Source organism: Colletotrichum aenigma, assembly GCF_013390185.1.
Source record: "Colletotrichum aenigma strain Cg56 chromosome Unknown KSG_Cg56_contig02, whole genome shotgun sequence".
Lineage (NCBI taxonomy): Eukaryota > Fungi > Ascomycota > Sordariomycetes > Glomerellales > Glomerellaceae > Colletotrichum > Colletotrichum aenigma.
The window spans coordinates 4,772,872-4,788,986 of NW_023500908.1; the positions used below are offsets into that span (position 1 = coordinate 4,772,872).

General features: G+C 56.0%; 2 protein-coding genes across 2 annotated transcripts; one reads left to right on the forward strand and one right to left on the reverse strand.

Annotated features, from left to right (window-relative positions):
- Positions 1 to 436: 436 nt before the first annotated feature.
- Positions 437 to 1,858, reverse strand: CGCA056_v003308 (uncharacterized protein; the record flags this gene model as incomplete). Its single annotated transcript, XM_037318565.1, has 3 exons — positions 437 to 836; positions 897 to 1,334; positions 1,389 to 1,858. 3 exons carry the CDS (start codon positions 1,856 to 1,858, stop codon positions 437 to 439), a joined length of 1,308 nt encoding a protein of 435 aa, XP_037184148.1.
- An 11,658-nt stretch (positions 1,859 to 13,516) lies between these two features.
- On the forward strand, positions 13,517 to 15,674 carry RPC82 (DNA-directed RNA polymerase III subunit RPC3; the record flags this gene model as incomplete). Its single annotated transcript, XM_037318566.1, has 4 exons — positions 13,517 to 13,525; positions 13,577 to 13,639; positions 13,737 to 14,477; positions 14,526 to 15,674. The coding sequence occupies 4 exons, from the start codon at positions 13,517 to 13,519 to the stop codon at positions 15,672 to 15,674; spliced, it is 1,962 nt and encodes a 653-aa protein (XP_037184147.1).
- Positions 15,675 to 16,115: the final 441 nt, after the last annotated feature.

Here is a 16,115-nt window from a genome sequence, read left to right on the forward strand (position 1 = left end):
TGCCTGTGATTGAGGCGCTTTCCACATGCAGCAGACCCCAAAGTCTTTTCACTTTAACATCAACGTCACAGCATCACAGCATCATATCATCACCGCCATTTTCTTCTGTTACAACGATCGTTGAATTGCGCGTTGCTATCTGTTTTGCCTGACGTATTTTGCCTGCCAGCCAAGCATACCATGCCAACCAAGAGCCAGTCCTGGAGATTCAAAGTCAACCTCAACGCCGAAATTGCGAAACCAGACCAGGTTGTTCCCATGTCTATGATGTTTGACCCCCATCCCGCGTATCTCATACAGTTCTCATAAGAATGTCGTAGCCCGCGTGATTGATCATCCAAAGGGCATAAAAACGTAAAGGTCTTCGGAAGCGACATAACAGTCTAGACCAAAGGGCCCGTCATGCTAGTTGCCATCGAAGGATCCCTTGGAAGAATCAGATGTGTCCAGAGCGGAAGCGACGGACGTGGGCTCTCTTGTGGTTTCTCTTCTTAGCCCAGGTGACGAACTCAGTGGTTCCGGACTGGCATTTGGTACCAGCAGCCATACTCATGATAACCGACCACCGTCCGGAAGCGCATCGCTGGAAGTGAGTGCCCTCGATGCAGAGCCACTGGCCCTCATCGGTGCAGGCCAGGCCAGGAGTCATGGAGCCTGGAGCATTGGCACCGCCCGAGGGAAGGGCAGTGGGAGTGGGGACAGGCACGATGTCGCTAGCCGTGGGAGCAGCGTTGGTCTGAGCCGGTCTGCTGATGGTAGCGAGAGTGGTCTTGGTCTCCACCTCAGGGTCACAAGAGACGCTGCTGCTGGACACGGGAATGAAGACGCCGCCAGGGCTGTAGACGGTCAGCAAGGTGATCTACAGAAGTGAGTGGGTGAGCGGGAAAGCTACTTACAGCGAAGTGGCGACGGGAGAGCCTGCAGCGGCGCCAGTGGTGGGCGCAAGGCTGAACTGAGGCGCGCTCTGGATAGCCGAGGAGACGGGAGCGACAACGCTAGGCTGAGCCGCGGCAGGAGAAGAGGGTGCAGCGACAGGGTTGCTGGCGACCGGAGCGCTGGAAGCGACGGGGTTGGCGGGGGCGGCAGAGCTGCCACCACCGGAGCCACCGCCAGCAGCGGCAACGCAGTTGCCGGAGGGGGGCGCGGTCTTGCTGGAAGTGTTGTCGACATCCGGGCCGGGGTTGGGGAACGCGACGTCAGAGCCCTCAGCAGTGCTGCAGCCATTGCCGATGTTGGCCTCGAAGATCTTGGGGCGGCTGCTGAACGAGGAAGTGGCGCTGCTCGAGGCACCGCTGCTGCCACCGGTTACGGTCACGACGGCGCAGTTCATGTAGCTGTGAAGGTCAGCAAGGCTCAGGATTAGTCGAGGAGAAAGCTGGGAGACATACAACTCGCGGTTGCCAACGTTGTTGAACCAGGTCCAAGCGAAGAGGGCATCCGATGAGGCAGGAGCGTCGGCGGGGACCGTGAACTTGAAGGACGAGGTGCCAGCGGGAGGGCAGTTACCGATGTAGCTGTGGATGACGGTGAAGGTCTGGCCCTTGTCGTAAGAGAGAGCAGCCTGGCAGCTACCGCCGTTGTGGTTGGCACCACCGGCGATGGTCATGTTGTACTGCTGACCGGCCTGCCAGGTAGCGACCGACTGGGCAGCCGCAGTTCCCAGGAGATTGAGGGTGCCCTTGCAGGGGAAGTCGCTGCCCGAAGCACTCAGAGGACTGGTGATGCTGTAGTCGATGTTGGCCGAGGTGGAAAACGGGTTCTCCTTGGAGCGCAGGGGAGGAGGGTAAGTCATGGCCATGTGAGCCATACCCTGGCTGACCAGCAGCGACCACATGGTGACGGCGAAGGAGGACTTCATGATGTCTTTTTCTTGAGGTTATTGAGAGAGGAAGAAAAAGAATCTCGAGGAAAGGCCGAGAAGATGGAAGGGTGTAGGTGAAGGTTGGGGAAAACTTGGCTCTTGAATGAGTGTGAGTTGGCTCCTCGTCCTGATATGTGCGCGGGTCAGGTGTGATCCCGGGCTTGGGGTTGTGTTGTTGTTGTTGTTGTGAAGGTGAAAGAGGTGAATGAGGGTGAGACGGTTCAAGTCAAGGTGACTGAGACGGGCGTCTTGGATTTTTTTGTATCCGAAAATGGGGATTGCAGACTCGAGCACAGCTCGAAGGAAAACAAAAGTCCAAGGACTGACAATGAAGAGTAAGGAAGGAATGTGTTGGTTGTGCAAGAAGGTTGGTCGGGAAAGCCCAGTACGTAACTGTTGCGATGTGGAAGGAGGCAGGGAAGGAACGGCGTGCCTTCTTCGTGGGTCTGCTGCTTTGGTGCGCAGGTGTGTGTTGTGTGTGTGTGTGTGTAAGGAAGGTGTGTGTAAGCCAGGCAAGGTAGGTACCCAGGCTAAAAAGTTTGGATTTTGGATTCTGCTTGAGCAACAGTGAATTTGGTGTCGTGTGTGACGCAATATCAGGGAAGGTCAGGAAGCAAGAGAATGGAAAGTGAGGTAAGGGAAGAGAAGAGAAAGAGAAGCCGAGACCCGATCGAGGTGTTGTTGATGTCAGGTGCGGATGGAGCAAGAGACTCAGGAAGGCGGGAGGCTGTCACGGGCTCTTTATCGTTGATGAGATCCGCAGTCAACCAGCCCGTCGAAGGAAGGCAAGGCGCGCCGAACCAGGGTCAAGGGCGAGGAGGGCGAAGAAGGCAAGGGTGAAGGGCCGGTCTGCCTCCCAGACTCTGCAGATATCCCGCTCTAGTGCAGGTACCAGGCTGTCTGCATTCTGCCCTGAGGACAGGTGATCCCATCCCGCCTGCGGGTTGGCTGGCGGTCGCGGGGTGCGCTGCGCTTGGCCAACACCACTCCTACCCTTCATGGTCTTCTCGCGCCGGGAAGGAACGACCCCTGTCGACCTGCTGCTTCCCTGCACTGTTCAGGATCTGTTCAGGTTCTTCGGCACCTTCTACTTTGAGATACCTCATCTTCGCAAGCTGGATGCCTCCTAGACGCTTGTAGATCTACCTCAGCTTCAAGCTGTTCTTGCAATCGGCTATTCGGATGCTAGCAGCATTGAGCTGGCGGTTTCCAATCATGATAATCCCTCCAGAGTATCTGTACCCAGGCCGGCCGATCCAGTCTGGACTACGACCTACGACCTACTTCTGAATCCAAGCCTCCCTTTCCTTCTCCCTCTGGATTCTTTTTTCAGATCCAAAAGTCGGGCCGCAACCCTCGGCTCTCCCGTGCCCTTTAATCCTGTCCAACAGACGAGAAAACCTCGAGAAACTCGACTTGCGCCTAGAGGGACCGCAAGATTCCTGTGTCTTCACCCCTTGCGCCCTAGCACAGAACGGCCCAACCACGCCTGCCGCCGCATTGTGGGCCCAGGTCAACGTCGTCGCTCCACAAAGGCGCGGTCTCTAGGTAGTGACACACACATTTGTACCAACGGCGGGGACAGCGGCGGGAGGGCGCCCAAGATACCTACGCTAAGGCTAAGACTGACAGAGAGGAGAGACAGAGACAGGCGCGTTTGTCTCTGATTTTCTGACCCGAAAAAAAAAAAAAAAAAGGTGGGATGAACACGGAGAGAGCGGCAGTCACTGGTCAGAAACTAGACGTGAGGTTTGATCCAGCCCAGTCATTGGCGCAGGGACGGATGCACGAATGGGAGGCCACAGCGGCAGTTGCGCGCCAAAGATCTGAAGCGCAAGGGGCGCAAACCGACCTACTCTGGCCGTTGTCGCCGCCGCCGCCTTCACAAAGACCTTGGGCAGCTTCCTTCCCTGCCCCGGGAGTAATGTAGCACGACACACTGCACCTCACTGAAGAGAGCAGGGGCACCACGACGGGTTCGACGGTTCGGATCCAGACCGGATCCAATCAGACGGCCCGCGTGCCTGGCATCGGTGAGCCGCCCGTTGCCCTGATTGGCGCAGCCCGTTTACTCAACCTGCCCTGTGACACCACCTCACAGCGCTCATCTTCAGCGGTACCACCGCAGTGAACGTGTTGTTGGAAGCACTGCACCACCACGAGGTGCATGGTAGTCGTTGCGCTCTTCAGGCATCTGAACATCGAACAGCAGCAAATGAGGGAATCGTAGTGGGCCAAGCCAAAGGGTCCCACTGTCCAGGATCTGCGATTTTCCCTCAGCAGCCCCCTTCCTTGACCAGGTATCCCCGCTCCAGCGCCTCCCCCGGGAACCGATTGTGACGTGACGGGGATTTTTTTTTTCTTCCTCTGCTAAGTAGGTAAAACGTCCAGCCAGGTTAGGAAAGGTGAAGACTTGAAACATGCGACATGCGCCGTCAAATGGCATGCCCCGTGCAGCCGCCACGAATAAGAATGTTTCCTGCCATCCTCCACCCACCACCGCTGCCGCCCAGCAAAATGTAGTCACATTTGACCGAAAATCGAACTTCCCTTAACCTCTCTCCTGTGATCTGATCCCGCCGTGCCCCGACCGATCATACCTTAAACCCCAGCAGGCTACATCAGGCGACTGACATTGGATAATCTTGTCATTAACCTTCTCACATCAGCCCTCTCCCCATCTCTCTGTGTGTGTGCTATATCTAACCCGCACAATGCGACTCTGTCTTTATTTCTGCCGCCTGCGTCATCTCAACCCTGCCACGCCCAAAAATATGACCCTCCTGCGCCTAACGCGAGCCCGAATCTCTCTTATGTAACTGTCAGCAACTACACATGATCATGTTCCATTTTCAAACTCGTCTGCCGCCCCAGGGCGCACTTCGATGCCGTAGTTTCCGCCCCAGGCGTCGCTTCAACACTAGTGATGTCCTCATTCTTTTCTCCCTTTCCTCTTGACCACCCATCCAGTTCCAAGGTGAACACTGGTCGTCGGGGTCAAATTTAAAGCACTCAGTCAGAGTTTATCTTTCCCGACATGGGCGACAGACGACAGCCACTCGTTGGACATGTGTATGAAGTAATGGTTTATCATGTTCAAGCCACCTATTGATAGATGGCTCTAGCCTAACCTGCCAGCTCTCACGCTTCTGCCCCTCATATCTCTGCTGAGCTGTCCGCACCACCCAGCCTTCAGATACGCATCCGGATCATGGCCAAACGTCCCCACGTTCGTTTTCCCTGGTCCTCAATCGTCTCCTACTTCTAGCCAGACCCAGTCACCTCTCCCCTCGGTGACATCCAAGCGGCAGCATCTCCCTCGCCTCCGTATCACCTAGCTATCCTGCAAGAATAACCTGGATCATTTCTTGCCAACAAGTAACTTTCTGCCGATAAATGGTATGGCGCACAGAAAGAATACCTCCATCCATTGCTCGGGCAACAGGATCGACCCCGTTGCCTGCCGCTGGATGGGCCCCCTAACATAATCCCCCTTGCCGCCATGAAATGCCGAAGTGCCTGTGTCCGCTCAAGTCCAGCCGGTAAACGATATTCGATTAACAGCGGGAGCTGACCAGGCATAAATGTTGGCGAGGGCGGCATTCCAGACGGCGACGGTCTACCTCTGCCACGGTGCTGTTTTCACCATTCACTTGGCCTCCTCGGAGCCATCAGGACCGCGCCCGGGGCCACCGGCTGGGATTGCCGCGCCCTGCTGAGACCCTTGGTGTTGTCCGTGGTTGTTGAAGGGCTTGGCTCCGTAGGTGTTACTTCCATTTCGATGCTGGGCTCCGTATGAATGCATTTGGGAGGGACTCGTCCCGAAGTGCTGAGGACCCGGACCGTTGTAACCCCTGCCAACTAAGTTGAACCGTTAGCAACTTATTGGAAGCGGGCGCCAGGTACCATCTTACCCTGACCGCCAGGCTGCTGCGGGGTGAAGGCCGGCTGCTGGTACTGCACGTTGGGACTCATGCCGTACACCGGTTGACCCTGCTGCGAACCTTGGTGGGCCATCATGGGCGCGACTGGTCGTCCGGGACTAGGATAGCCGTTGGATCCCGGGATAGGCTGGGGCGGCGCGGCGTTCGGAGGCATGAACTGCGCATGGCCTCCGGCGTACATTGGCATCTGAGGTGCTTGTACCATCCCCTGGGGATTCATGAATTGCGGCATCATCGGCCCTCCCATAGGTGCACCAGGCTGTTGCGGCATGTACTGATGGTTGTTCGAGAAATTGCGGAAGCCGCCCATGTTCGGCGTGCCTGGCACGAATGGCTGCATCATCGGCTGGTTGTAGGGCACCTGACCGGCGGAGCCCATGGCTGGCGTGTAGGTGATAGGAACCTGGCCCATTCGAGGCGACGCAAAAGACTGTGCCGAGTTGGAGTGCATCATCCTGTGATCGTCCATGTTTTGGTAGGGTCCGTGAGGCACGTGGCCTCCATGTTGATTCTGCATCGGCATAGGCGGCATATGAGGTGACTGGCGCGGGCCCATACCATGCGCAGGCTGCTGCAGATGGAAAGGGAGCTGATGCTGATGGGCACTGGGGACGACATGCGTGTGGTTTGGCGTGGCAATGGACGAGGAGGCAAATGATTGACGCTCCAGAAATTCCTTGGACGTAATGTGCATCGTGGAATCAGGTTTCTCATTATCTTGAACCTGTCTCCACGTAGGCGGGGTGTCGTAGGACGGTCTCAATCCCTCGTTGTCATCCCAGTTGCGGCCCTGAGGTGGTTGGTAAGTCTTGACGTGAGCAAGGATGTAGCACTTCTTGACATCAACCGTCTTCGTCTTGCGGCGGATTAGCTGGCCAGTGGGCGCCGAGCTCACGAGAGTCGTCGCATCGCTCGTCGGCGCGTTGTTTGCAGCGGAGGAGCGAGGGCTAGATCCCGCACTGGGGTGACCATTGGGGTTGAAAGACGCGGCGAAGGGACTGGGTCTGAACTCGTGGCTATTTGGGTTTAACTTTCCACCAATGTGGCTCGGAACGCCAGTGATGCGTCGAGAGAACGCCTCGTTGTTGTTTGCCGGCCCAGTCGGAGGGAGACGCATATCCTGGCCGCCACCATGCGGGTGTGCCGGCGGTTGCGACATCTTCTGTTGCTCGACGTTGCGGAGACGCTGCGCCAGCGGCTGACGATTCTGCTGCGCCATGTGCTGTCCTGACCTGTCGTTCCGGTACGTTTGGGTGTGGTACTGGGGAGAAGCATAAGATTGGCGAGCGTTCGGATGGCGGTTCGGTACGTTCGAGGGAGATATCGTGTGCTGGGTGGGAGTCGGACGTGAGGCACTTCTTGTGTCTGTAGTGGCAGGCTGTGTGGCCGGGGTGTCGGCAGCCGACTTAGAAGCACCATCCTTTGACGGAGTTTCCTTGGGCTTTGTGGCAGCGTCTGCCTTGGCACGGGCAATGTCTTCAGCGTTCTGGAGCGCCTTTGCCTGGATCTCCTTCTGTTTGGATGGGTCCTTGGCGATAATACCAATCAGATCGGATGGGACGGGGGTTGACAGCTTGAAGGTGTCGGCAAACTTCTTCAACTCTGTCAATTTGACCTCCTTGTCGGCCTTGGCCTTGCTGCTCCGAACTTTCTCTGCATTTTGTCGCTGTTGGCTGGCAAACGACTTGAAAGAGTTGAGAACATCGCGCTCCACAGTCAAGGCAGCACTTGGTGCACCCTCCTTGACTTGAGGAGAGATGGTGCGACTGGTGGCCGCCGAGGGACGGGCTGCAGCAGCGGATTTGTCGGTCTTGGCATCGTTGGCCTTCGCAGCAGTAGCCTTCGCGTCCGCTGGCTTCGACTCGGTTGACTTTGCTGGCTCTTGCTTCGGAGTCGGCTTCGCGGCAGGTTTAGAGTCAGCAGGCTTGGGAGCTTCCCCTCCCTGCGCAGCGCCGCCCTTGTTTGCGAGTTGGTTGAGGAGTTTGGCATCCTCTGGTTTGACCGCGGTTTGCTTCTTCGCCGGCGCTCTCAGCTGCGAAGAGATGATCGCGGGATCGACAGGGGCGCCAGTCACCGTAGACTGAGATGAAGGAGCTCGCTTGGCTGGGGGCATGTACTTGTCGCGCCGGACTCCACTATACCTAAATCAATTGTCAGTTGAACGTTGCAGCGGGACATGGCGAAGGAAGCATTCTTACTTGTCTTCCTCGTCACCACCCTGATCGTTACCACCACCACCGACGAAGTCCATCACACGCTCCTCAGCGACGTGAGCCGTTGTGGGAAGGCTTCGCTCGATCTCTCGAGCCTTGCGGTCTGCGGCAGCCATGCGCTCGCGGTATTGAGGGTGGCTCTTGTCAATGGTGGTAGTGTAGATGTTCTCGTCATAGTCAGTCTTCAAGCCGAAGAGTCGCTCGTTCTCGGCGAACTGGTCCCAGGCTCCGCCGCTGGAGGACTTCTCCAAGCTCCCATCGATGCCATCGCCGGCGTCGGGAACCCAAGGCTGAAGGGCTCGCTCGTTGCCCAGGCGGTTGTTGGTGGAGATGGCGGTGTCAGTTCGAAATCCAGACCGAGCGCCTTGTTGGCTGTTAGATCCGTCATGTCGGGTGTCTAGGCAGGGGTGCGTACCATTCTGGCCCTTTCCATCGGCCTTACCCATAGCGGCATCTCTCTTGTTGTAGGACATATTGTTCTTGCTGCCGTTGTTCCCGATTTCACTCTGCAGCTTCTTGGGGGGCACCATCTTGCAGCCTCGGGCTGTGGAGGTAGTACAGAATGGGATCTTTCAAAGGCAGTGCCACCTTGACTACCAATGACCTCCAGTCCCCTGCAGGTAGGGTTAGCCCGGCTCCTTGTAGTTTTGTTTGAATAATCCGACGATGAATTCAGCGGCTTAGAGGAGGATGTAGACTTTTGGAAGCTGATGGATATGTGTCGATACACGGAAGGAGGGATGTGGGCGGGTATTTCCGCAGCAACACGCACCTTGCGACGGGAATTGGATGGTCTTCGGTTCGTTGGGCTCGAAAGAAAACAGTTGCCGAGGTTTGCAAATCGGCGGTGTAATCGGACAGAAAGGTTGTCAGTGGCTTCGAAGCTCTCGGCAGATTGAACTGGGAGCAGGTTGAGCGGGTTAGCTTCGCTGGTGGAATAGCGGGGGGAGTCCCATCAAGGACAGGTAGCTGGAACTCGCAGCTCAAGAGCGGTTGGAGATGTCGACGACAGCGGCGTAGGATGAAGGGAAGCAGGCCCGATAGTACGACAAGCGAGAAAGAAGAGGAGGGAGGCTGTCGCGAAGATGTCGAAGTTGGGCTCGAGGAATAGGAGAGGAATGAATCATGGGAGGAAGTGGATGGGATGGGCTGTGTGTCTCACCTGGTCGAGGTCTCTCCGAATGTGTGCTGGGAAAAAGGCTCCACGAAGGCCTTAGGGGTAGGGGAGAGAAACGAAAGCTTCCCCAAATCTTCGACCAGGCACAAAGAGACACTGCACGAACAAAATCGCAATTGGGCGACTGGAAATGGAGGGTTAGGGGAGGAAGCAGGCGCAGAAGACCAGCGTCGATCGTGGGCGAAAAAAGGGCGAGGACGTGGAGGGAGTTGGCATTGGGTGTGGAGGTTGAGATGAGGTGAGGTGAGGCTTTGTTTTCCCAGTGCGGTCCGGCCAGTCCCCTACCGCAACTCCCTGGTGCGGTGCTGGCGTCTGGTCGGGCGGGTGGAGTGGGTTCTGCGAGAGGGTAAAGGTACCGCTGTGTCCTGTCCACTAAGGTACCCGTACTGACTGCGTGTGTGCGTGTGTGCGGGTGTGCCCACTGGAGGTGACCAGCTCCAGTGCACTGTGCTCGCCTGCTGAGCCTCCCGTCCTCAAAGTCCCCCAATATGCTAACTTTGGATCCCTGGTACTTGCCTCGTAGGTAAAATACCGAGGGCGGGAACTTGAGAAAGGTACATCTGCTGCCCTTGGAAGTGCCTTGAGGTGCGGTGTACCCTGTGCCTTGTCACTTTCAGGTCGGGGACGGGGGCTAAGGAAAAGGCGCGGGCGTGGTGGTGTGGGACGGATAGTGCTCCCGGGGGACGGTCACAGATGAGTGGCCCCTTGGTCGTTTACGGGCCCGCGAGCCAATCCGCTGCAGCCAGGGCAATCTACCAAGCACGAGACATCTCTCCTTACCAGTGCCACAGCACAGCAGGTTGGGTGGTTCCCTCTTCGCCGTGAAGTAAGGTATGTGACGCTGGTTGCCTACCTTAATCAAAAGCGCATCAGAGTTGTGGGATGTGTTCCCATGTCTCCTCTTACCTAGGGAGGTACGAATACTAGTTCAACCTTCCTTCCTTCCCTTATATTTCCTCGCCGCAGTTAGGACGGGAGCGGCCTCCACTCTCTGCCAATCTACGTCTGCACCTGCAACGACTTACGAACATACTTCAACCCCCAATTGGGGGGGCCGTGCTCTGTGTCGTCCCCTCACGTCAAAGCAGTGTTTCGAGCAACAATCTGTTAAGACTTGACTGCCGTGTTATTTATTGCCCTCGCTCCCTGAGACGTCGTGGCTTTTGACCAAACCGTACCAACTCCAAAGTCTGCTAGAAACCTGTCAGACAACCATTCAACAGAGCCGTGAGTGCGATACAGCAGCTACACCGAACATGGTCACGTTGCTGTATGGTGTGTTTGGCAGGGCAATTGATACAAAGTACATGGAGTGACTCTCCAACTCAATTATGACCTTGCAACCCGTCCAATCTTCGGTGCTACCTCAAGATAAACCCCCGCTAAATGGCTTTGGATGGGCGACTGTGCCCGTTCCTCCCTCTCGATTCTCCTCGCTCGGAGAGGAGACAATTTCCATTTGCAATTCCAGCGCGGCCGGTTCAATTCCATGTCTTACAGCTCAACATTGGGATGCTTTGGCGCTGGATTGGCAGCTTTGCTGCACTCGGGGTCCATCCATGAAGGAGCCTCCCGCGTACATTACGTCAACCATGCGTGAGCGAAACAAACGAGATCGACACACCCGCTATACTGCGTAAACACCACTTCACACTGTGGGATCATCCCATCTGCAATTTCACTCAAAAATGAAGGATTCCATCGTTAACAACATACTTTACTGTCCATCACGCTCCTGGCAAGGACGCATACTGCGTAGAGTGCATCAGTCGGATGAAATTTCAGACGAGCTCATTAAATGGGGGATATGGCATAGGGGAATCAGACAAGCTAGGCAGACACAAGAAAATTCTACTACATATGTTCACAAAGGATACATTTCCCCAATCTACCGCAAATGCTTGACTGTTGATACACGGATCGTTCGACTACTGCGAGGCCAGGCCAATTTGCCCCTTACACACGAAGGCCAAGCTCCTCAGCGTACGGCAGAGCGTACAGATCACCAACCGCAGCAACACTAGCCTTGCCATCCAGAATCGTCTTCGCCGCCTAAGGATTTTGTTAGTCTCAAAGTCATACATACAATCAGTTGGGCTGCGGGTGCGCTTACCGCCTTGAGCTTCTCAGCCGTAACAGACTCGACGGACTTGGCGGACTCAGCAGCGTCGATAGCCTTGCCGCTGTGGACGAGGCCAGAGCCGGCGAGCAGAATGCTGCCGCTGCGCTTCTCGGTGGCCTCCAGAGCCTCGAACTTAGCCTTGGCAATAGCCTTGGTCAGGTCCTCCTTGCTGACGGTGCCCTCGGAGATGGTCTTGAGAGCCTTGACGGTCTCCTCAGCGGCCTTGCGGATGCCGGCGGCAGATCCGGAAAGCTGAACGGCCAGGAGGCCAGCATCAGAGTAGGCGAAGTTGGTGGTCGAAGTAGAGACGCCCGGGGCGGGGCCGAGAGCCTTGGAGATCAAGCTGAAACCAGGGGACCACTTGATGTTGGACTTGCCGCCGAGCAGAGCAGCGAGAACGGCGAGCTCGGGGGAGGCCTGGCCGTTGACGGCACCGGGGAAGGCGATGACCAGGGCGTTGCCGTTGGCGCTGTAGGTACGCGACTCACCACCGAAGTACTTGGTGGCAGCGGAGTTCAGGGAAAGCTTTCCGGAGGAGGCGGCGGGGACCTGCTTGAAGAACTGCTGAGCCCACTTGGAGACGTTGGCGGCGGAAGCACCGTCGGCGACCAGGGCAATGTTGGGCTTGGCGTAGGCGGCATCAGCGAAGTCGGCAACGGCGGTCTCGCTCAGGTAGGGCTTAATGGGAATCGAGGGCGTCAGGTTGAAGGGAGAGCCGAGGCCGGAGTGGAAAGCGACGGAGTGGGCGTTGTCGAGAGCCTGGGCGGCAGCGCTGACACCAGACTGCTTCAGGCGAAGGACAGGCTGGACCTCCTCGTGGAACTCGTGCGCTAGAACAGCCGTTAGCCAAGGCACGTCGCATATTTACCAAGTATATCGGCCATTCTCACTGGTGAACTTGGTCTCAGAGACAACCTCGGCGAGAAGTTCCGTGAAGTAGGGAAGGTCATCGCGGAAGAAGCTGGCCTCGAGGACAAGGGCTTCGCGGGTGTGGTAAGCGGTCAATTGGCTGCCGAGGAGTTCGGATTCGCGGATAATGCGCAGTCCAGAGCGCTTCAGTGTGTTCTGTCGATCGGAAAGCATGTCAGCGCATTTCGTCTATATTGCCAAGTCCAATGACGGGTTGGAAGGGTGGTTTCGCAATAAACCCATACCTTGAAGGCAAAGGACTCAAGACCAGCGGCCAGACCGGGAAGAGGCTGGTATCTGGTACCGGCCTTGGCTACGATAGCCAGCTTGGTAGTAGGGCCCTGAGACTCTCTGGCAGCGACCTTGAGACCAGCAGCATCGGAGGTCTCGAAGGCGCCGGAACCAGCAGAGGCGCTGGCGAAGCGGCGACCCGAGATTGTGCGAGCACAGCTCGAGTTGCGGAGAGCCTGCTGCGCAGACCTCGCAAGAGTCGGTCTAGAAATCATTGCGGTGATGGGGTTGCCGTGAATTGGCAGTTCCGATTTGCGTGACGCTCAATTCCTCGGAGCTTCAACAGAAAGTGCCTCGTTACAATCCCGACCAATTTTCGATCCATCGAACGAGGTTAGCTACGGGTCACTCTTCTAATCACGTGATAAGAACTTGCCTTCTCCCCGAGCTGCCAATGAGCGTGCGGCTGATTACCTCCGCCGACCCCACTATTGTGCTTTTGACGTTGTAGATTTGCGTTATGTAAGCACTGCACCCTGCGCGGCATGAGGCTGGTGAGCAGATGGCGCTGGCAGCAGCCACACAGCTCCCGTCATCTCAAAGCCAATTGACGTCTGCAATTCTTTTCTTAGGTGCAGACGAAGATCGGGTCTTACATAAGCCTCCATCGCGAGGTGTGGCACCGCACTAAAAGTACCTTGTCCGTTCCTGAGTTCTAGCCACGACTCACACCCACATCAGAGTCACCATTGGGACTCAGGCACCACCAAGCTCCATGACTGTGTCGGTGACTCGGCGCTTTCCTTCGACCTTGTCCCCCACCCCGCCTTGAGTGGCCCGCCGCTCAGAAAAAAAAGTTCCATACTCTATTCAGTCCCTCTGTCACCCGGACGCGACACACTCTGCGACAGCAATATCAGCACTTTCCAGCCGAGTGCTATTCCTAAGGTACCACAGCACCGGCCTTGCATTATTTCAATGCCTTCTAGGTAGCCTCTATTGCAGCTCTAGGGATAGTGAGAGAATCTCTAGAGTCGATCGAACCGAACCGCATTCACAATGCTGGTGGTAAGTCCTTGCATCCTATCGCCATAATCCCGTTTCTTACCTCTTTTTCAGACAAAACACGGCGTGGAGCTTTGCGCTCACCTCGTCAACGACATATGCGGTGAGCTGCCAGCGGTAAGGATGTCCTCGTCGATTTTTGCTGCGAGTGCATCAATCGCATCACTCCATTGCAATGCGTCGCAAATCGTGCTGACATGTGTTGTTCCATCAGCGAATTCTAGCCGTCCTGTTCAGCAAAGGCAGATCGAACATCGCGACCCTTGTCCAATCCACCGGATTGAACCCACGTCAGCTGCGACACGGCCTTGCGGTTCTTGTGCAGCAGAGCCTTGTATATCATCAATCCGATTCCAGCAACACGACCGGCGTCTACGAAGCCAATCCCGATGGATGTTACAACCTCTGCAGAACGGGAAAGATCATCGAGATGGTCGGTATCGAGTATGGCCCCGCCGAGCAGGAGGTAGTACAGACGATCATGCAACTAGGACACGCAAGGGTATCGGATCTCGCGCAAGCTTTCGAGGCGAGAAACGGGGCAGGCATAAATGGCGAGTACACAAACGGCCATGCCAATGGAGATGGACCGAAGCCGAAGACCAATGGCCACTCGTATTCGTTCGTCGATATTCACGCTATTTTGAACCGCTTGGTTGCAGCAGAGATTGTGGACCAGGTCGGGCCGAAAACGTTCAGAAATCCGGAGGACGTTTACCGGGAGATCGAGGAGGAAGTTACGAAAGCACCCCCGGGCGAGAGAACAACAGCGCGCAACAAGGAGTTGATGCAGACTGAAGTTTCGAAGCGTCTTCGAGAAGCTCGGGAAGAGAGCAAGAAGCTGAAGCGCCAAATCGGCCGAGGAGGCATGTTCCCGACCAAGCGAAGGAGACTCGCGAATGGTAAGGGAAAGAGGGAGGCGTCGGAGTACGAAGACGATGTCTCCGAGCTCGAGGTCGGTTGTCCCATTGATGTTCAGTCTGCATCTTACTGACTGAAATAGCCGCACATTGTTCTCAGAGTCAACACCGAAAAGTGTCTAGTCGAATTGCGAAACCAGCGACTCGCCCAGTACGCCGCCGATGCGTTCGGTGAAATCACCGGCCAAGTTTACCACACTGCGTTGCGTCTCTTGACACAGCAAATGTCTCGATGTCAGCTCGACCCAAGGATCGACACCGATAATGAGGGTGACGGCCCTGGCTCGAACTCACGACAAGTCACTATTACGAGTCTCGAAATACTCGACAATCTCGACGATTCCGTTGACGTTTCTCTGGGAGTTGGTAAGGCCACCCAGGATCAGATCGACTTTAGAAGCGCCGAAAAGATCAGAGCAGCACCAGGCCCACTGATGTATGATTCGGATGATTCATTTGACGAAAGCCCAAGAGCCGCGCGAGCTCCTGCTCGTGGACAGACGAACGGTACTAGGCGAGATGGCTCCGACAGCGATACTGAAGATGATGGCGAGGGATCTAGAGAAACCAAGGTCAAATTCGAAGATGTCCCTGGCGGCAACAGACTTGATCAAATGCGGCAGCATCTACTGCTGTTGGCGGAAAGCAGACAGGGCTTCTTGCGTCACTGCGGCAGTCAAGGCCGAGGACAATGGACGGTGGACTTCAAGCCTTTGATGGAAGGGTTGAAACAAACGGAGGTGGATGCTGTTATTGAGCAGTCATTCGGAAGGCATGGACTTCGATTGACACGGATTCTCCGTGACAAGGGCAAGCTGGACGAGAAGATGCTCCCTTCGCTTGCTCTCATGAAGAAGCAAGATGTCCAGGGCAAAATGCTCGCAATGCAAATGGCTGGCTTCGTCGATGTGCAGGAAGTTCCCAAAGATGCCAGCAGGACCGCGACAAGAACAATGTTTTTCTGGTTCTTTGATATTGAGAGGATTGAGAGTCAGCTCGTCGACGACTACTACAAGACGATGCTTCGATGCCTCCAAAATCTCGAGGTGCACCGATACCGCGAGCGTAACATTCTGTCTTTCGTGGAAAGACGGGACGTGAAGGGTAAAGAGGAAGAGGTCATGACTGCGGAGCACTACAACAAGTACAGCACTTTCTTGGACCTGCAGAGCAAGCTCCTCGGTCATGTCATGAGACTGGATGACCTTGTGTCTGTGTTCAGAGACTATTAGATGAGGATTTGCATCAGTACATGTATATTCAGGGTTACAGTAAGGAAAAGACGATAGATACCCCGAAACAAAGACGAAGCATCGCCGCTCTGGCGGTCGCGATTTAGTCACAGTGGAGTTTTTCAGCTCTGGACTATCTATCTGAAGTGCAATAGTGAGGCATTCCCAGTTGTGACGAAAGTCGGCGTCGCAACGACGGGGTCGGTCGGAGCTAGGTGCGGTACCAAGAGCTGGCGTGCTAGTCCCGTCTCCACTTCCCGGCGCTCGGCGAACAGGGGTCACTGTCCTTGCAGGGCCAAAAATTAAGCTGCGAGTTCGGGCAGTGTGGTGACCTGTGAGTAAAAATTTCCCAGCAGTCGTCGAAAACTTGTCTTGCTCCCCGCGACCCATCCTCTCCTCCTCTCGAGCGCCGTGCCAATCGACGACAAACCTCCGGAGCCT